Genomic DNA, 19525 nt, shown 5'->3' with positions numbered 1-19525 from the left:
AGGAGTATGTTTTTATATTTTAATTAATTGTTCTGAAATGTTAAAAATTCATAAACAGGGAAGGACAATGCTGAACATCCAATGTGCCCTAGTAGGCGGGACATTAGTCGGGGTACCAATGGGGAGCGTGATAGGCGGACTGTCATGATTGACGTTCCGTCCAATGAATGAGTGCACAGTGATAACTTCTCTAAAGCAGGAACCAAAGTCCCAAAACCTTTTTTAATCCTGAAAGATTGCAGTTGCTTCTGTGCAAAATGAAGGATGAATGTATTCCCAGTCTGAGGAAGTTAGTTGTTCATACTTTGCCCTGGTTGCCGTGGTAACGAAAGCCCGCTCCATCCCCCCCCCCCGGAGCGGTGGCTGTGCGCAGGCGCGGTGCGCGATGGCGGTGAGATGGCGGCTGCTGGCGGCGCTTGTCTGGTGCCGGGGTCTGTGGGCGGCTGCAGACGGCAGCGGTGCAGGTAACGCGGCGCCGGCCCGGCTCGGCTTCTGGAGCTCGGTCAAATAACCCCTCAGATAGGACGATGAGCCGGGCTACAGCCTGTGGAGAGGAGTGGGCTGGGGAGGAAGGGTAGACCAGGACTACCATGTGGGGAGGGCAAGACAAAACATCAGAGGAAATCTTTAATCGGACTTTACTGGACTTTATCTTGCACTAAACGTCAGTCACCGGCCCTGGACCACACATATCGAAGCAAATTAAATACCAAGAAAGCACACCTACATCTCTATCTCCTTAGAAGTCTTAGGAAGTTCAGCATGTCCCCAACAACGCATTGAAACTTACAGAATAACGAAAGACAAAGTGGATGTGAAAAGGATATTTCCACTGGCGGGAGAGTTTAGGATCAGAGGTCATAGCCTCAGAATTAAAGGGCGTTCTTTTAGAAAGGAGGTGAGGAGGACCTTCTTTAATCTGTGAAACTCATTGCCACAGAGGGCTGTGGAGGCTAAGTCAGTGGATATTTTTAAGGCAGAGAGCAGAGACCAATTCTTGATTAGAACGGGTGTCAAGGGTTATGGGGGGAAAAGGCAGGAAAATGGGATTAGGAGGCAGAGATCAGCCATGATTGAATGGCGGATTAGATTCAATGGGCCGAATGGCCTAATTCTACTATAACTCCTTTACATATGAGCCGTAGAAAGCCATTTATCGGGATGCATCAGTCTGGTTTGGGAATAGCTCCATCCAAGACCACAAGATATTGCAGAGAATTGTGGACGTAGCCCAGACCATTGCACATCTGAAGAATGCTCTTGACCCAAAACATACTCGTTCCTTCTTTCCAAAGATGCTGCCTGTCCCGTTGAGTTACTCCAGCATTTTGTGTCTGTCTCCCTTCCATTGACTCCATCCACACTTCGCCTCGGCAAGGCCACCAGCATAATCGATGACGAGTCTCACAACGATCACTCCCTCTTCTCCCCTCTCCCGTCAGGCAAGAAGTACAGGTGTGAAAATACACACCTCCAGATTCAAGGACAATTTCTTCCCAGCTGTTCTCAGGCAACTGAACCATCCTATCAACAACTAGAAAGCGGTCTTGAGCTTTGGGCCATCTTTAATCGGACTTACTGAACTTTATCTTGCACTAAGCGTTGTTCCCTTTATTCTGTATCTGTACACAGTGGACGGCCTGATTGGAATCATGTATAATAATTTCACTGACTGGATAGCACACAACAAAAAATGTTTCACTATACCTCGGCACGCGTGACAAAAATAATAAACTAAACTAAACTAAGCAACTCCACGCATCCCACCCATATCCCTCCCTCTGGCTTTCGTTTTCTCTTCTTATCTGACAGCTTTTTGTCAAAAGTGTTTAGTTATCATATCTACTGCAACAGAATAATGAAGTTCAAATGAGTTTATTGTCATGTGTCCCTGATAGGACAATGAAATTCTTGCTTTGCTTCAGCACACAGAACATAGTAGGCATTTACTACACAACAGATCAGTGTGTCCATATACCATAATATAAATATATACACACATGAATAAATTCTTACTTGCAGCAGATGACAGGCTTGTAAATGCAACACACACCATTTCCTGAAGCCTGTGACTACCTCCTTCATTTTGCTGATTGCCTGATGGAGCTGGCACGAAGGGGAAATTGCTCCCGCTTTTCCTGTTCTTAACAGCCAATATTACTTGAGGCAAAAGCCAAAATTCTTGCTTAATCAAAAAAGATTGTGGAACTAGTATTGGAGAAAACCCAGACAGAATCATTGGGAAAGAAACAAGAGTAAATGTTTCCGGAAATGACAAAATGCGATCTGATGAAACGCCTTAAACTTGAAATGTTAACATTTTCTTTCTGTAAATGCTATCTGACCTGTTGAATATTTACTTTTTTTTTAGTCTAAGATTTCAGAAATCTAGTTTATTTTTGAGGATTCTTGCAGGTTACTACATTCTCTCATCTTGGAAAGTTTCAATTAAATGATAATCTTAAATAGGAACTGTTAGTATAATTGTTATTTTTCTAGAAAATACAGTAAAATATATAGTTAAATAAGCATCTATGTAAAGAATAGATATTGTACATTGATAATGCAGTGAAGGAGTCTTTGGCTGTGCTGGCTCTTTGGATTACCCATCTACTCACAAAACCCTGTAAGCAACCTAGTGATGTGCTGCTCAGTGACAAAGTAAGCTGCAGTTGACAGCAAGCAGAAAGAATTAGAAATCTGAGCACAAAGAAATGAATCATTCACTCCATTTAGTCCATGCTACTGTCCTTTCCATTTCAGGAACATCTTTCCCACTGTTATCAGGCTTCAGAACAGTTCTTCCATTAACTGGGGTACTGTCCAATACCCCTTTGCGAACATTGAATTTAGTTTCTGTAACTGATGCGCTTTAATGCTGAGAACTATAGTCTGCACTCTCTACCTTCTCATTTGCTCTATCGTACTTGAGATTGTATTTATGTATGGTTTAATTTTGAGATACAGCGTGGAAACAGGCCCTTCGGCCCACCAAGTGCACGCCGACCATCAATCACCTGTACACGTTCCATTCTACACACTAGAGACAATGTACAGAAATCAATTAACCTATAAACCTGTACATCTTTGCAATGTGGGAGGAAACCGGAGCACCCAGAGAAAATCCATGCGGTCACAAAAAGGACGTACAAACTCAGTACAGGCAGCACCACCCATAGTCAGGATCAAACTTGGGTCTCTGGGGCTGTAAGGCAGCAACTCCACTGCTGTGCCACAATGCTGCCCCGTTTTATCTGACTTGGTGTATAGCATGCACAACAATACATACACACTGTACCTTGTTCCACGCGACAATAATAAACTTAAATCATAGGGAGAATTAGGCTGCTCATCCCTCTGGTGTTCAGTCGATGATCTGTCATCATTATTCTGATCAACAGTATTCACAAGTAAAGATCTTCCTCGGTTTTGAATGCTTCAATTGCCCTTGGGGTTCAATGCCTTTTGGAAAAAGATTGTTCCTGGTTTCTAACTCCATTCATGTGGTATTTGGTTCCTGATTATGCTGTTGAATATCTATGATTTAATTCCAAGATTATGATCATCTCAAATTAACTGGTGATACCAATATTGTCAGTTTGAACTTCATTCTCTGGTCTTGGAAAATAGATTTTTTTTAAACTTAAAAAAAACACGTATTTAATATAAATGTTTATTCCTGTGGTTAGCGATTTTGATATTAGATTTAATAATTGTGCAGCCTGCTGTAGCAGAGCAGTGAAGGAGTGGAATGAAATGGAATTATTGGCATTAGTCAGAATTGAGCTATCATTTACTGAGCATCTATTGATTACAACTCCATTTCTAACATTGTTGTCATCATTTTCCAAATGAAGATTGGCAAAAATTCAAGGACAAGATAGCGGCTGCGTTGGAATCGTACCAGCCCTGTAGCACACATAACTGCAGCTGTCACCAACGGTATGAGCTCACTTTTCTATTTTGTTGGCCTATTTTGCTTTTTGAATTATGTTTGGATTTAATCATTTCCCACAGCTGTAAGCTCCAGTGCATTTGGCTCCATCACCCTCCCCCCCCCCCCCCCCCCCCTCCATTTAAAGATTGGATTGGTTTCAACCTGATCCCATCGCTTGTTCATGAAATGTCGGGGGGTAAATATTAGCTGCAGCTACACATCCAGGGTTTGGAATCTTGAGTAGCCAAAGGCACAAAGTTACGATAATGTATCTCTCAATGTTCAACTTTCCCAGTAGCTACACCAGGCAAGCTAGATCATCTCATTTCTCACCTACCCATTTACATTATGTGGGCAATGTTGGCAAAGCAGGTGTTTATTGCCTCTCACTAATTACCCTTAAAAGCTAGGAGATTCAGTGACCATGAAGAAACAGAACTATATTTCCAGTCTACCTGTGGTATTCATTCACCCATCTGCTCACTAAATATTCATCTCTCTTCGCTTTAAAAATATATTTAAATATTCCACCACCCTCCAGTAAAGAGTTCTAAAGACTCATGACTCAGTGAGTGCTATATGAAATGAGCTGCCAGTAGTAGTTGAGGCAGATGTTTTAACATTTAATATGTACTTGGATTGGTAAATGTACTAAAAGGTTCCTGATAGGAAAGTTTTAAAGGGCCAAATGCTGGCAAATGTGACTAGCTTAGATGGGGCATGTTGGCCAGCATGAACAAGTTGGGATGAAGGGCCTGTTTCAGTGCTATATAATTCCATATTTTTAAAATGGAGAACCACTTATTCTTCCCTAATTTTAATTATTCCCTTGAGAGGAAGTATCTAATATGCATCCATTCTGTCAAGAGACTTCAGAATCTTGATAGGGTGTGCTAAAACATTTGTACAGTAACCTCCCTCCTCATATTCTGTACCTGGGCTCATTTGGCTTTAGAACCAATTATTTCAATTATAGCCCAGGATTTGTTTGTTTCCTCACACTCTCCTTATCCTCCATCTATTGTATATTTCCTTGGTTTGTAACATCTTAGGTTGATCCAAAACATTTACGCTCTTTCTCTCTTCACTGACCTCTCTTCCATTGACTCCATCTATATTTTACGCTGCTTGGCAAGGCACCAGCATAATCAAGGACCAGTGTCACCCCGGTCACTCCCTCTTCTCCCCTCTCCCATTAGGCAAGTGATACAGAAGTTTGAAAACGCATATCTCTAGATTCAGTAACAGTTTCTTTCTAGCTGTTATCAGGAGACCTTCAAATGAACTTTATTCATACTTTACTTTATCTTGCACTAAATGTTATACTCTTTATCCAGTATCTGTACACCATGGATGCCTTGATTGCAATCATGTATAGTCTTTTCACTGACTGGATAGCACACAACGATAAAGCTGTTCACTGTACCTTGGTAGATGTAATAAACTAAACTGACTGCACTAACTGACCCACTATGTTCCAGGATTATCCATTTTTATTTCCAATTTCTAACATATGCAATAGACTATCAATATTTGCTGTAGAACCACTAACAAATGTTGGAACCGCTTAACTGACTGATGAACATATTTTATACTTCATGCAGTGTGCTTGAGGAAGATCTTTTACCCTTCCGACAAGGAATCTCTGAAGACATGATGGCAGAGATCCTTGGGCAAGAAGTGGGGACGCATTACCAGATAATTAAGGGCCAACTCTATCGTCAAGACAGCTGCATGTTTCCTGCCAGGTGGGAGTGCAGTCTAGCCTGTTGCTATTTGATGCATTTATTCTTTAGAATTTAGAGATATAGCGTGGAAACAGGCCCTTTGCCCCACCGAGTCCGCGTCGACTAGCAATCACCCCGCACACTGACCTACACAAACGAGAGCCAATTTTACAACTTACTGAAGCCAATTAACCTACAAACCTGTACGTCTTTGGAATGTGGAGGGAAACCAGAGCACCTGGAGAAAACCCACATAGTCACAGAGAAAACGCACGAACTCCGTACAGAATATCATCCGTAGTCAGGATCGAACCCCGGTCTGTGGCATTGTAAGGCGACAATTTCCTTTGCGCCACTGGGCTGCCTAAAATTCTTGCATTGAAATGACTATAAGCATGAGTTTTTCTCTTGAAATATGTTTGACTGAAATTCTTTATCATCTGTTTTAGTGTTTGAGATACAACATGGAAGCAGGCACTTTCACACCAATCGATCACCCGTTGTCATTAGTTTAATGTTATTCCACTTTCTCATCCATTCCCTACACACTAGAGGCAAATTACCTGAGGTCAATTAAGCTACAAACCTGCAAGTAGTTGTGATATGGTAGGAAATCCACGCGGTCACAAGGAGAACGCGCAAATTCCAGACAGACCGCCTGAGATTAGGATTTAACCCGGGTCTCTGGTGCTGAGAGACAGCAGCTCTACCAGCTGTGCCACTGTGTTCCCATAACTGTTAACAATGAAAACTTGACTTCATCATTTAGCGCGGCACAATGGTTCAGCGTGTATAGAGTCCCTCCTCTTCCAAATAAAGCAGATAAGGGAGCAGATGAAATATCACTGTAGCATCTCTGCCGTTGCAAAAGTCTCCCACTATCTCTATTCTGAAAGAGGGAATCTCTGCTCTTGCCACAATCTAACTCAGAATGTGAATAAAGGTTTTTGGGTTCAAAACTTGTAGTGGAAATTGAACCGACAATCTTCCAACTGTGCCAAAAATCCTCTCAACTGAACCATCAAAGATTTGTAGCTCAAACTCCTGATCAACAGAGGAATCTCAGCCCTTTCTCCTTTGTGTTTAGGTGCAGTGGGGTAGAGCATTTTATACTGGAAATAATCAGTGATCTCCCTGACATGGAATTTGTCCTCAATGTCCGAGATTACCCACAGGCTCCTAAATGGATGAAACCCGTCAGGCCTGTTTTATCTTTCAGCAAGGTAAGAGTACCATTGTATATAAGGTTATTAGAGGCATAGATAGGGTAGACAGTCAGAACCTTTTTCCAGGGTGGAAATGTCCAACACTAGAGGGCATAGCTATAAGGTGAGGGGGAAAATGTAATGAAAATTTGCTGTCTTTTAATGAAGATTAAGTTTTTTTACATAGAGAATAGTGGGGGGCAGGAATGCATTACCAGGGGTGATGGTGGAGGCAGATACTACCGTGGTATTCAAGACACTTTTAGATAGGCACATGGAAGTGTAGGGAATATAGGGATATGAATCATGAACAGGCAGATGAGATCAGTTTAACTTGGCATCATAGCAGGTCAGGCAGTATCTCTGGAGAACATGGATAGGTGACTCGAAATCTCACCTATCCATGTTCTCCAGAGATGCTTCCTGACCCGCTGAGTTACTCTAGCACCTTGTGTCCTTTTGTCTGTTAACCAGCGTCTACAGTATCTATAACTTGGCATCATGTTCGACACAAATATTGTGGGCCGAAGGGCCCATTCCTGTGCTGTGACATTCTATGTTCTATGATTGTCAAATAAGATCACAGTTCTGGTATGTGTGAAAAAATTAAGACTGGTCTCCTTTAAATCCTTACCTTCTCACCTTAAACCACAAGTGTTATGAGTGTTTCATTGTTATGTGTGCCGATGCCTAGCTTCTCACTCTTTGATTCCAAGATGCTACGGGTAATGAACGACATTTCAAGAGTCCAGAGTGTTTACTTGTTATATGTATCGGATATGAGCCGGAATGATGAAATTCTTACTTGCTGCAGCTTTGCAGGTACATTAGATGCAACCCAAACTGAATACAATAAACTATCATTTACTCTATAAACTAGATCATGATAGTCCAAAAAACAGAGTATTTGGAGCAACCAAGGCAGTCCAATGTCTGTGTTGGTTCAGTACTGGCAGTAGGGGGTGGTAGAGAGCAACAGAGCATTCAGCCAGCAAACTGTTTAGTTTGTCTTTGCCCAAGAGGCAATGTAAGAATTTATGCTCATAGAGAACTTGTGGAAGGAAATGTGAATTTTACACAATGGCACAAGGAACTGCAGATGCTGGAATCCTTAGCAAAACACATAGTGCTGGAGGAATTCAGTCAGGCAGCATATCTGGAGGGAATTTAACCTTACATTTATGTTCAATATTGTCACGTGTACCGAGGTACAGAAAAATGCTTTGTTTTGCATGCTATCCAATCACATCAGATAATACTATATATAAAGACAATCCACAAGTGCAAGAGGTGGAGCAAAGGGGAAATATGTAGCACCTTCGTCAACCTCCTGCTCTCCAGGCGACCTGGGGTTGGGACTGGAAAGAATAAACAATAATCCGAACGAGATAGACTCCTGGCCTTGCCAGGGTATTTAAATATATTTCTCGCCGCGAGGGAGGGAAACGAGAGACCTCGAGAGAGCGCAGAGCGCGCGAGAGGGCGAGCGATCGCGAGAACGCGGCGAGAGAGCGGAAAAAGAGTGAGAGCGAACAATGGGGAAGTAGAGAGAAGAGAGAGAGAGAGAGAGAGCGAGAAAAGAATAGAGAAGGATATAAGAGATGGCGCGAGGAGAGGTTATGAGAGGAGACGGGGCGATGACGAAAGAGAGCGCTCTCTAGCCACGAGGAGAGAGGATGAGATAGCTATCTCTCTCTCTATCTCTCTCTCTCTCTCTATCTCTCTCTATCTCTCTCGCTCTCTCTATCTCTCTCTCTCTCTCTCTCTCTCTCTCTCTCTCTCTCTCTCTATCTCTCTCTCTCTCTCTCTCTCTCTCTCTCTCTCTCTCTCTCTCACTCTCTCTCTCTCTCTCTCTCTCACAGACATCAGAGTACAATGACATCATGTACCCTGCATGGACCTTCTGGGAGGGAGGCCCCGCAGTTTGGCCAATTTACCCCACTGGGCTTGGACGCTGGGACTTGATGACGAAGGATATGAAAACGTGAGTTGGATCTGCAGGTGGAGTTGGTGCTGAAGGGACCGCCTCATACAGTTTGCCCATGCACGTAGTGGGAGTGCTGGTTGCCTCCAAGTCCCGTGTATTCTGTGTTCCAGTCTGGCTCTGATGGTGATTAGTATTAGCGTCATAGAGAGGCACAAACAGTGTAGACAATCAGAACCTTTTACCAGGGTGGAAATGTCAAAGAACAGAGGGCATAAGTTTAAGGTGAGAGGGGGAGAGTAAATGTACGGGGCAAGTTTTTTTTTACATAGAGGGAGGTGGGTGCCTGGAATGTGTTGCTTGAGGGTGGTGGTAGAGGCAGGTACAATATGGCATTTAAGAGGCTTTTAGATAGGAGCATGGATGTGCAGGGAATGGAAGGATATGGATCACGTGCAGACAGGAGATTAGTTTAACCTGGCGTCATAGTTGGCACAGACATTGTGGGCCGAAGGACCTGTACCTGTGCTGTACTGTTCTATGTTCTGACTGCGATGTATGAGACTAGAGGACAAATATTTAAGATAAGAGGTAGGAATTTTGGAAGGGTTTGAGGAAGAACAAAGGGAATATCTCTAATAGAAATTTAAATAGACTTTTTGAATTTTAAGCAGCAAAGAGAACAAACTATTTGGTAGGAAAGATAAAACTGTGCTTGGTACATGAAAGCGGTGTGTGTTTCCAGGCGGCAGCACCTATCACAACATATCACTCTTTCCCCTATTAGATCAGCTGAAGAATGGCCATGGGAGAAGAAAGTCTCAAAAGGTTTCTTTAGAGGATCAAGGTAATTCAATTAAAAAGGGTGTTCCACGCGATTTTGAATAGTCTCTGAACCTGACACTCGCTGCTTCTGCCTCCCAGCATGAGGGCTAATTCCAAAGTTTACCTTTGCTTAAAAGTGTAGTAAAGGAATTAAAGGAATAAACTGTCTTGCTACTAAAAATAAGAGGATTTTTAACTGTGGAAGAGCACATTATTGAGAGATGCAGTCCTGTTGATATCCTGGGGTATTAATCTCAGGGAACAGGAGTAAATTGTATTTAGATGAATCACAGTTGAAGGTTGTGCAATTATTGGATTGGTCCATTGACAGAATCCAGTTCCCATTTTACTGTCTTGCAGTCTGCCCTGGTTTACGTGATGTACGTGCATGACAGATTTATTATGTTCATTGGCACACACTTACAGTGGCAGCTCTGTAAAACTATCACACCGATAGCACCCTATTATCACATGCACATTCTTACACAAGATTCCTATCTGTGTATCTTCTAGACTAGACTTTAGAGGTACAGCGTGGAAACAGCCCTTCAGCCCACCGAGTCAGCGCCGACCAGCGATCACCCCGGACACTAACACTACACACTAGGGACAATTTTACCACTTACAACTTACCAAAGCCAATTAACCTATAAACCTGTACGTGTTTGACGTGTGGGAGGAAACCGGAGCACCCAGTGATAACTCACGCAGTCACAGGGAGAACGTACAAACACCGTACAGACAGCACCCGTAAACAGGATTGAACCTGGGTCTCTGGCGCTGGAAGGCAGCAACTCTACCGCTGCGCCACTGTGCCGCTCCATCTGTCTAAGTCTGTCTATTCCCTGACATCCGACGTGCAGATATCAGAAGATAGACCCAAAATGCTGGAGTAACTCAGCAGGTCAGGCTGCATCTCTGGAGAAAACAAGTAGGTGACGTTTCGGGTCGAGATCCTTCTTAAACAAGAGTTATGGGAAAGGGAAAGAGATATGAAGGACAAATCAAAACCAGCAAAAATAATTAAGGAAAGGTGGAGCCCACAATGATTCATTGTTGGCTATGGAGAAGGTGATAACAAGTGAAACTAACGAGTGAAGCAGTAAAACTAAGCATGACGACAGTCAAACCAGTAGAACGACTAGGATGTTGGAGGGACGGAGAGAGAGGGAATGCAAGGGTTACATGAAGTTAGAGAAATCAATGTTAATACCACTGGATTGTAAGCTGTCTAAGCGAAATATGAGGTCCTGTTCCTCCAATTTGCATTTGGCCTCATTCTGACAGGGGAGGAGGCCTAGGACCGAAAGGTCAGTATAGGAATGGGAAGGGGAGTTAAAGCATTTGGCAACTGGGAGATCGCGTAGGCTAAAGCAGACTGAGCGAAGGTGTGCAGTGAAACGATTGCACAGTCTGCATCAGATATCAGGTTGGACAGGTTGAAATAAAGTGGTTTGTTTCCATTTCAGGACAAGTTCAGAACGAGATCCTCTTATTCTGCTCTCTCGGGAGGATCCATTGCTTGTCGATGCAGAATACACTAAAAACCAAGCCTGGAAGTCTGAGAAGGTAAAATGTAGGAGTTGGATGCTGAATTGAAGTCATCTGTAAACTCTCTTCTACCTGAAGCTCAATTAGTTTACTGTGTGCAAACCCTCTCTGTTGGCACAAAGTTCCACTGCATGAGAAATCTTGACTGAAGTGAATCCTGGTACACGACAACTATATTCACCCTGCCTTTGGAAATGGAAACCAACATCGGTGAAGGCAGAATTGAACTCAGTTCAATTAATTGATCTCATCCTGGCAAAACCCACACCCACCTGCCCTGTGTCTGTTCAGTTCCTAAGCTAGCAACACTGGTTTTATAATCCTTGTCTTTGTTGTTATTACTCCACAGACTGGCTTCTCCTTCTGAAAGGTCCTTTGTGCTACAAACCTGAGATCACTATGTCTCTCCAGGTCTGATCTCCTCTGGGACTCTCTGAATGTCATTGTTTCCACCACAGACAGCTGAGCTAACCCTGATCTGGGAATTTCCATCCCTATAGTTCTTCAGCTCTCAACGTTTCCTTGATTAGGTTCTTACTTAAAATCTTCCTATCTGACCAAGCTTCTCGTTACTTGCCATAACGCCTTCTTGATTAACATTGTTTCTTGATATTGCTCCATGTGGCTTTTCTATACATCAAAGGCTCCGTATAAATGTAAATTGTTGATCTATTAATTTGATCTGTTTACAGGACACATTGGGAAACCCCCCTGCTAAAGAAATTCCATTGGTGGAGCATTGCAAATACAAGTATGTCACAGGAATGATGGTGCAGTGGCTAAATTGCTGAACTAGCGATCCAGGGGCCAGGACTAATAATCCAGTCATTTCACTTCAAATCCCACCATGGTAGCTGTGGAATTAAACATTCAATTAACTTGATACCCTGGATTCAAAAATATAAAAACTGATCTCAGTAAGGGTGACCACAAAACTACGCATCATTAATCTCGATAGGAGAAGATTTTTTCTTAGCTGATTTGGCTTTGTGTGACTCTTGACTGCCCTCTGAAATGACCATTCAGTCATATCAAACCAGAACAAGAGCAGACTTAGAGGTTCAAGTAGGGAGCTCAACACTATCTTCTCAGACACAGTTACAGAGTCATACAGGATGGAAATATGCCTTTTGGTCCAACTACCCCATGCTGACCAATATGTCCCACTTACTCTAGTCCCACATATCTGCGTTTCGCCCGTATCCCTCAAAACCTTTCCTGTCCATGTACATGTCTTTTAAATGCTGTTATAGTACCTGCTTCCACTACCTCCTTTGGCAACTCGTTCCATATACCTACCACCTTCTGAAAAAGTCGCCCCTCAGGTTCCCATTAAACCTTTCTATCAGTCCTTAAATCTATGTCCTCTGGTTTTTGATTCCACTACTCTGGGTAGACGCCTCAGTGCATTCATCCAATTTATTCCCCTCATGATTTTATGCACCTCTATAAGATCACCACTCAGCCTCCTATGCTTCAACCTCTCCCTATAGCGCTGGTCTTCAAGTCTTGGTAACATCCTCGTAAATCTCTGCACTCTTTCCAGCTTAATGACATCCTTCCTAAAGGAAAAGTCAATAAAGCCAACATTGCTAGTGATGCATATGTCCTCATTGTGGTTTGCTCTGTGCATCCTGTGAAGAATTATCCTTCCCCATCGCTTGCATGATAACTTATTATCCCAGCACCAGAAAAGGAAGGGTCGATTCATAGAGTTGCAGAATGGCAACAGCACAGAAGACAGCCATTTGGCAGATCGAGTTCATACTGTCTCCATCTAACAGTAATCCAGCCGGTCCTGTTTCACCAACTCTCCCCGTAGACCTGCGATTGTTTTCCTTTTAGATACCTCTGCACACTCCCCGTTTGATTGCTACAATTGGATCTGCTCGTATTTCTACACTAAACGGAATTCCAGGCCCTGATGACTCAGTCTGGGACTTTACTTTAGACTGTAGAGACGCAGCACGGAAACAGGCCCATCGGTCCACCAAATCCGCGCGGCCAGTGATCACCCCGTACACTAGCACTATCCTGCACACTAGTGACAATTTACCATTTTTACCACAGCCAAATAGCCTACAAACCCATATGTCTTTGGAGTGTGGGACAAAACCGGAGTACCCAGAGGAAACCCACGGGGTCACAGGGAGAACGTACAATCTCCATACAGACAGAACCCATCGTCAAGATCAAACCTGGGACTCTGGCGCTGTAAAACAGCAACTCTGCCACTGAGCCGCTCTGTCCTCACGGCATTTTTAGTTCATTTTTCGATCATCTTTCTTTGTCTCCTAGTTCAGTGCTTCTCCATCACGGACTTTTTTGCTGCACTCTATCTGCACCTTTCTTGATCTTGTATCTATATGATCGACTATTCCCTGCATATCCACATGCCTATCTAAAACCCTCATAAACACCACTATCGTATCTGCCTCCACCACCACTCTTATTAGCGCATTTCAGGCTTCTACCATCTTCTGTGTAAAAAAAAAACCTCCCCACATCTTCTTTAAACTTTGTCCCTCTCACCTTAAAGCTATGCCCTCTTGTCCTTGGCATTTCCACCCTGGAAACAAGGTTCTGCCTGTCCTAACTATACCTTTCATAATTTTAAATCAAGTCTATCATTCCATGGACTTCAATCCTGTGGACAAGCCTATAAGGTACTTTACCGAATGATTATTGATTATCTCACCAATTTCTTTCATCATCTCTCTGTTGCTTCATCAGAAAATACTCTTCTCAAATTAATTAGACATAACTTGTCTTTAACAAAGATGATAGACACAAAATGCTGGAGTAACTCTGCGGGTCAGGCAGCATCTCTGGAGAAAATGAATAAGTGATGTTTTGGGTTGATACCCTTCTTCAAACTGAGCCGGGGAAGGAAACTAGAGGTATGAAAAGGTACAGACCAAATCAGCCGGCACCGATGACCAAGGGAAGGTGGTGTCATCCATTCCTTAGAAAGGACAAGAGCGGTAAACTGTGAAATTGTAGGTTGGTTGATCCATTGTAAGGTGTTGGAGTGTTCGTGGAAGCTGTAAAGTGAAACATAGAAAATAGGTGCAGGAGGAGGCCATTCGGTCCTTCGAGTCAGCACCGCCATTCATTGTGATCATGGCTGATCGTCCCCAATCAATAACCCGTGCCTGCCGTCTCCTCATATCCCTTGATTCCACTAACCCCTAGAGCTCTATCTATCTCTCTCTTAAATCCATCCAGTGACTTGGCCTCCACTGCCCTCTGTGGAAGGGAATTCCACAAATTCACAACTCTCTGGGTGAAAAAGTTTTTTCTCACCTCAGTCTTAAATGGCTTCCCCTTTATTGTAAGACTGGGGCCCCTGGTTCTGGACTATCCCAACATTGGGAACATTTTTCCTGCATCGCGCTTGTCCAGTCCTTTTATAATTTTATATGATAGTGAAACAATGCACTGAAATGGATGCCTATATTTTTTTGTTACTCAGATATCTGTTTAACTTCCGAGGAGTTGCAGCCAGTTTCCGATTCAAGCACCTGTTTCTGTGCGGATCCCTGGTTTTCCACGTTGGGAATGAATGGCTGGAGTTCTTTTACCCACAGTTGAAGCCATGGATGCATTACATTCCTGTCAACCGGGACCTCTCTGACGTACGGTAAGCCTGTGGCATGGGCACCAGCTACGCAGGCTAGGGCTCCTGTGTCTCACTGAGCCAGAGTTTGACTTCACATTCCTCTAGGGTCACAAGGAACTGCAGATGCTGGAATCCTGAGCAAAACACAAAATGCTGGAGGAACAGTGGGACAGCACAGTGGCGCAACGGTAGTGTTGCTGCCTCACAGCGCCAGAGACCCTGACTACGGGTGCTGTCTGTGTGGAGTTGTAAGTTCTCCCTGTGAACGCATTGTTTTTCTCTGGGTGCTCCGGTTACGTCCCACATCCCAAATACGTGTAGGTGAATTGGTTTCTGTAAATTGCCCCTAGTGTCTAGGGAATGGTGAGAAAGTGGGATTATATAGAACTAGTGTGAACGGGTGATCGATGGCCACGTGGACTCGGTGGGTTGAAGGGATGGCTTCCAGTCTGTATCTGTGTATAAGAGGACAACGTGTTTATTTGTTTGACTGTCTTTTAGGAACTTGTTGCAGTTCGTTAAGGAAAATGACCAGTTTGCTCGAGAGATTGCAGAGAGGTGAGTATAAATCCCTAAATTGTCAGTTTTCAACTTAAATGTAGACACAAGAGACTGCAGACCCGGGTATTTGGAGCAAATTGCTGCTGGAGTAACTCAGCGAGTCAGGCAGCATCTGTGGAGGTAGAGGGTACGTCGATGATTCGGGTCGGGACCCTGTATCAGCCCTGCATCAGGCAGTGGGTTACCGACAATTAATCATGTCCATAGTTTTTGTTTAGTTTGGGGATAGAGCGCAGAAACAGGACATTCAGCTACACCTAGTCCACGCCGACCAGCGATCACTAGCACTTTCCTACACACTAAGGACAATTTACAATTTTTACCCAAGCCAATTAACCTACAAACCTGTGGAGTGTGGGAGGTAACTGGAGCACCCGGAGAAAACCCACGAGGGAGATGGTACATACTCCATACAGACAGCACCCGTAATCAGGACTGAACCCATTTTTCTGGTGCTGTAAGGCAGCAACTCAACACTGTGCCGCATAACATCATTTTAGTTTTGTTCTCTGAAGTTAATTGCAAGGGATTGGAGCCTTTCCCATTTCATGCAATGTGCGTCAGTGCTGTGCTCAGCGTGGCCAAACATGAGCAGAACATAATGCCAGACGTTTCCTCTGCTTCCACCACTGGACGTTTACTCTCAAACTAAATATCACTGTCCCCAGAACAGTGAACTTCAAGCTCTAAACACAAGGAACTGCAGATGCCATGATCTTGCGTAGAACGTAGTTTTGGGTCATGGCTCTTCTTTAAGTCCAGTGCGTGTTTCTCTTTGTCCCGTCGAGACTAGTGCACTGGATTTCAGGTGCTGAACGTAAAGACTGCATTCCTGTTGGCAATATCCTCAAGTACTTCTTGCCCAGTATGGATATTATTTCAAAAGGACACTAGCAGGCAACTTAACCCCTCGAGTCTGCCCCGCCATTAGTGCAGCACAGGGACAGGCCCTTCGCCACACAATACTTGTGCTGAACATAATGTCAGGATCTACCACAGTCTGTTAACTACTTGCATTACTACTGCGGCAATATGCCGCCAAGTCTTGGCAAGGTGAGAACAGCTTCTATGCATCTCAGCACTGCAGTTCCTTGTGCCTCGGCGCCGTACTGTGTCCAATGAGGCTCCCCCGATAGCGGAGAGTTTCTTCCATGTTGTATGGAGCATCAGCCCCTTTTCCTGTCCCTTGTGTGGGAACTGAACCAACAACCTGCTGGCAGGAGCAAGTGAAGATGACAATGATGATACTTTTTGTCACATGGCAGTATTTATTGTCTATGTACCAAGGCACAGTGAAAATGTTTGTTTTGCATACAATCAAATAAAATCATACTATAGAAAAGCACAATCATAGATAAGTACAAACGTACAATGATTGTGGTGTAATAGTAGACTTTACAGAGGCAGTACACAACGAGTCGCCGTGTTTCTGGCTCCCACAAAGTTCTTAACAGTATAGTCTTATTCCTTAAGGCCAACCTTAAAGGCCGGTTGGCCTCGCGGCACAGATCCTCTCCTCCATCCGCCACCATCTTGAAAAGGCCCTTTGTCCGTCGCCATCACAGTCCTCCTCATCGGTTCCCGGTCTTCGGGGTTGAGCAGGAGCCGAGCCTCAGACAACTCCAGGAGGGTCCCTGGTTTCTGCAGCAGGCAAGCCAGGCTTGCTGTTGAGGTATGGCCACGACTGGCTGGGAGCTTCTACTGCCGCGTGTAGCTCACTGGGAGGCCGGGGAGTGCAGTAGAAGCCATATCTGCAGGTAATTTCCAATATTTTCCCTGTTGTCAAGGTTGATTATTAGGCCCAGTCACACGTCCCATCCCCTGTAAAGATTAAGTAAAGTACAAACTACAATACAAGGAGCGGCACCGTTGCAGAGCTGGAGGAGCTGCAGCCTCGCAGCGCCAGAAACCTAGGTTTGATCCTGATCTCGATGCTGTGTGTGGAGTTTGCACATTCTCCCTGTGACTGCATGGATTTCGTCCGGGCGCTCCGGTTTCCTTCCACGTCCCAAACACATGTGAGTTTGTAGTTTAATTGGCTTCTGCAAATTACCCCCAGTGTGTAGGGAGTGGGTGAGAAAGTAAGATAATCGAGAAGTGGTATGAATGGATAATCGATGGTTGCCATGACCTCAGTGGGCCAAAGGGCCTTTCTATGCCGTACCTGTAAATTAAACTAAATAAACAAAGTACTGGAGGAACTCAGCGGGTCAGGCAGCATCTGGGGAGGGAATGGACAGACAATGTTTCGAGCCGACTTCAAGCACAGTTCCAGACTAAGAGTCTGAAGAAGAGCCCCAACCCAGACGTTACCTATCCATTCCCTCCACAGATGCTGTCTGACTCACTGAGTTGCTCCACTTTATATTTGGCACAGGATTCCAGCTTCTGCAGTGTCTTGTATCTCCTTATAAAGATTGTCTCTCCAGTAACTCCCTTGTTTGTCCTCACCAGGGGCCACAGATTCATCCAGGATCACTTGCGGATGGTTGATGTTTCCTGCTACTGGAAGCGCCTCCTACTGGAATATTCCAAACTGCTACAGTACAAACCAAGGAGACACAAGGGCTACACCCAGATCCTCAGCAATAACAGGCACAATGAGCTGTAGCCATGCAAACTCTGGCTCGCTCTCAATGACATGTCACACATTCCCAGCTGCTGCCTGAGCTCAGTAGCGCTCTTCTAGGTTTTCCAAAAGGATATAGGTTTTAATTTTTTTAGAATATGGCCCAATAGGACTACCTAAGATGGATCATCTTCCTTGACACAGGCAAGTTGGGCCGAAGGGCCTGTTTTCGTGCTGTGTGATGCCATGGTTTGACTGGTGCGTATAACATTCACAGTGATGTTGAATCTCGCAGCCATGCAGAGCCCAGCTCCTCAGTTTGATTGTCCCTTCATCTGACGTAGTTTCAAGGGAAATCCTGTCGCTGTGAGATTGATTACCAGCTCTGACGAAACGTGTTTCCTGCCGACTGAAATGCTTCACCACAGCCATTATTCTCCTGGTAGAATGATTGGCAGAAACACTCGTATAAAACCAGAGGCAACTAATATAGAAACATAGAAAATAGGTGCAGGAGTAGGCCATTCGGCCCTTCGAACCTGCACCGCCATTCAATATGATCATGACTGATCATCCAACTCAGTATCCTGTACTAGCCTTCTCTCCATACCCCCTGATCCCTTTAGCCACAAGGGCCACATCTAACTCCCTCTTAAATATAACCAATGAACTGGCCATAACTACTTTCTGTGGCAGAGAATTCCACAGATTCACCAATCAAGGTCTTCTGTGCATTATTGTTCTTTGCTCTGGTTTTTAGAGTGAATTTCCCTGCTGGTACCAAGGTGTTGCTCTCGATAGCGAATAGACGCCTCTCCGAACCTGCATCCCTGACCTTTGTCCTATTCCTGACCAGGTGCCTGGATGATTCTTCCCTTGGATTCCCCTCGATCGTTTTGCTTGTTCCTCCAGCCACATGTACCAAGCCAGTTGGACTTTGCCAACCCCGTCACAGGTATCCCCACCTCCCTAAGGGCCAGTGGCAAGCACGATGTTAAAAATAATTTTCAATTGTGAAACTGAAACATTTGTGATGCAGCCTTCATCCACCAAACACCATGGCCACGAGAGAAAGACAAAATGATGAGGTTCACTAGTCTAATAAATGTTTTTTTCTAGATTGTGTGGAAGTAGCTTTAATTTTTCTCTTCGGTCTGTTGAAAAATTAACATGCGGCGGCACAGTGCTAGAGTTACTGCCTCACAGCACCAGAGACCCGGGTTCGATCCTGACTACGGGTGCTGTCTGTACGGAGTTTGTCGTTCTCCCGTGCTCCGGTTTCCTCCCACTCCAAAACCGTACAGGTTTGTAGGTTAATTGGATTTGTTATAATTGTAAATTGTCCCTAGTGTGTAGGATAGTGCTGGTGTACGTGGTGATCGCTGGTCAGCATGGACATGGTGGGCCGAAGGGGCTGTTTCCGCACTGCATCTCTAAAGTCTAAACTCTTACCTGAATTTCTGTGGCGATCAGGAGGGTTAGGGCAGATTGAAGTGGAAAACGTTATGGTGCAACATTACAAAGCACTTGGAGTATTGGTTCAGCAATGGTCCTTGTGCTGTAGGGGGAATGGCATTGTGCTGGAGAAAGTGCAGCGGAGATTC

General features: G+C 44.3%; 1 protein-coding gene and 1 long non-coding RNA gene across 3 annotated transcripts; one reads left to right on the top strand and one right to left on the bottom strand.

Moving 5' to 3' along the window:
• The first annotated feature begins 350 nt into the window (after positions 1-350).
• On the top strand, positions 351-19041 carry poglut1 (protein O-glucosyltransferase 1). Of its 2 annotated transcripts, XM_033041703.1 has the most exons (11): positions 351-464; positions 3858-3942; positions 5542-5685; positions 6752-6887; positions 8732-8853; positions 9581-9640; positions 11088-11187; positions 11862-11920; positions 14645-14812; positions 15293-15349; positions 17807-19041. In XM_033041703.1, the coding sequence occupies exons 1-11, from the start codon at positions 386-388 to the stop codon at positions 17961-17963; spliced, it is 1167 nt and encodes a 388-aa protein (XP_032897594.1). In that variant the 5' UTR covers positions 351-385; the 3' UTR covers positions 17964-19041. The 2 variants fall into 2 exon arrangements, with proteins under 2 accessions (XP_032897594.1, XP_032897595.1); XM_033041704.1 differs by lacking the exon at positions 15293-15349 and having other exon boundaries at positions 363-464.
• Positions 3142-11866, bottom strand: LOC116986305. The gene is made up of 3 exons (XR_004415451.1): positions 11398-11866; positions 8264-8265; positions 3142-3153 (listed from the first exon to the last, which is right to left on the bottom strand). It is a non-coding gene; the product is annotated as an uncharacterized LOC116986305 (long non-coding RNA).
• Positions 19042-19525: the final 484 nt, after the last annotated feature.

The sequence above is a fragment of the Amblyraja radiata genome, chromosome 23 (assembly GCF_010909765.2).
Source record: "Amblyraja radiata isolate CabotCenter1 chromosome 23, sAmbRad1.1.pri, whole genome shotgun sequence".
Classification (NCBI taxonomy): domain Eukaryota; kingdom Metazoa; phylum Chordata; class Chondrichthyes; order Rajiformes; family Rajidae; genus Amblyraja; species Amblyraja radiata.
The sequence above is the reverse complement of the archived record's forward strand: the minus strand, read 5'-3'. Positions and strand labels throughout refer to the sequence as shown.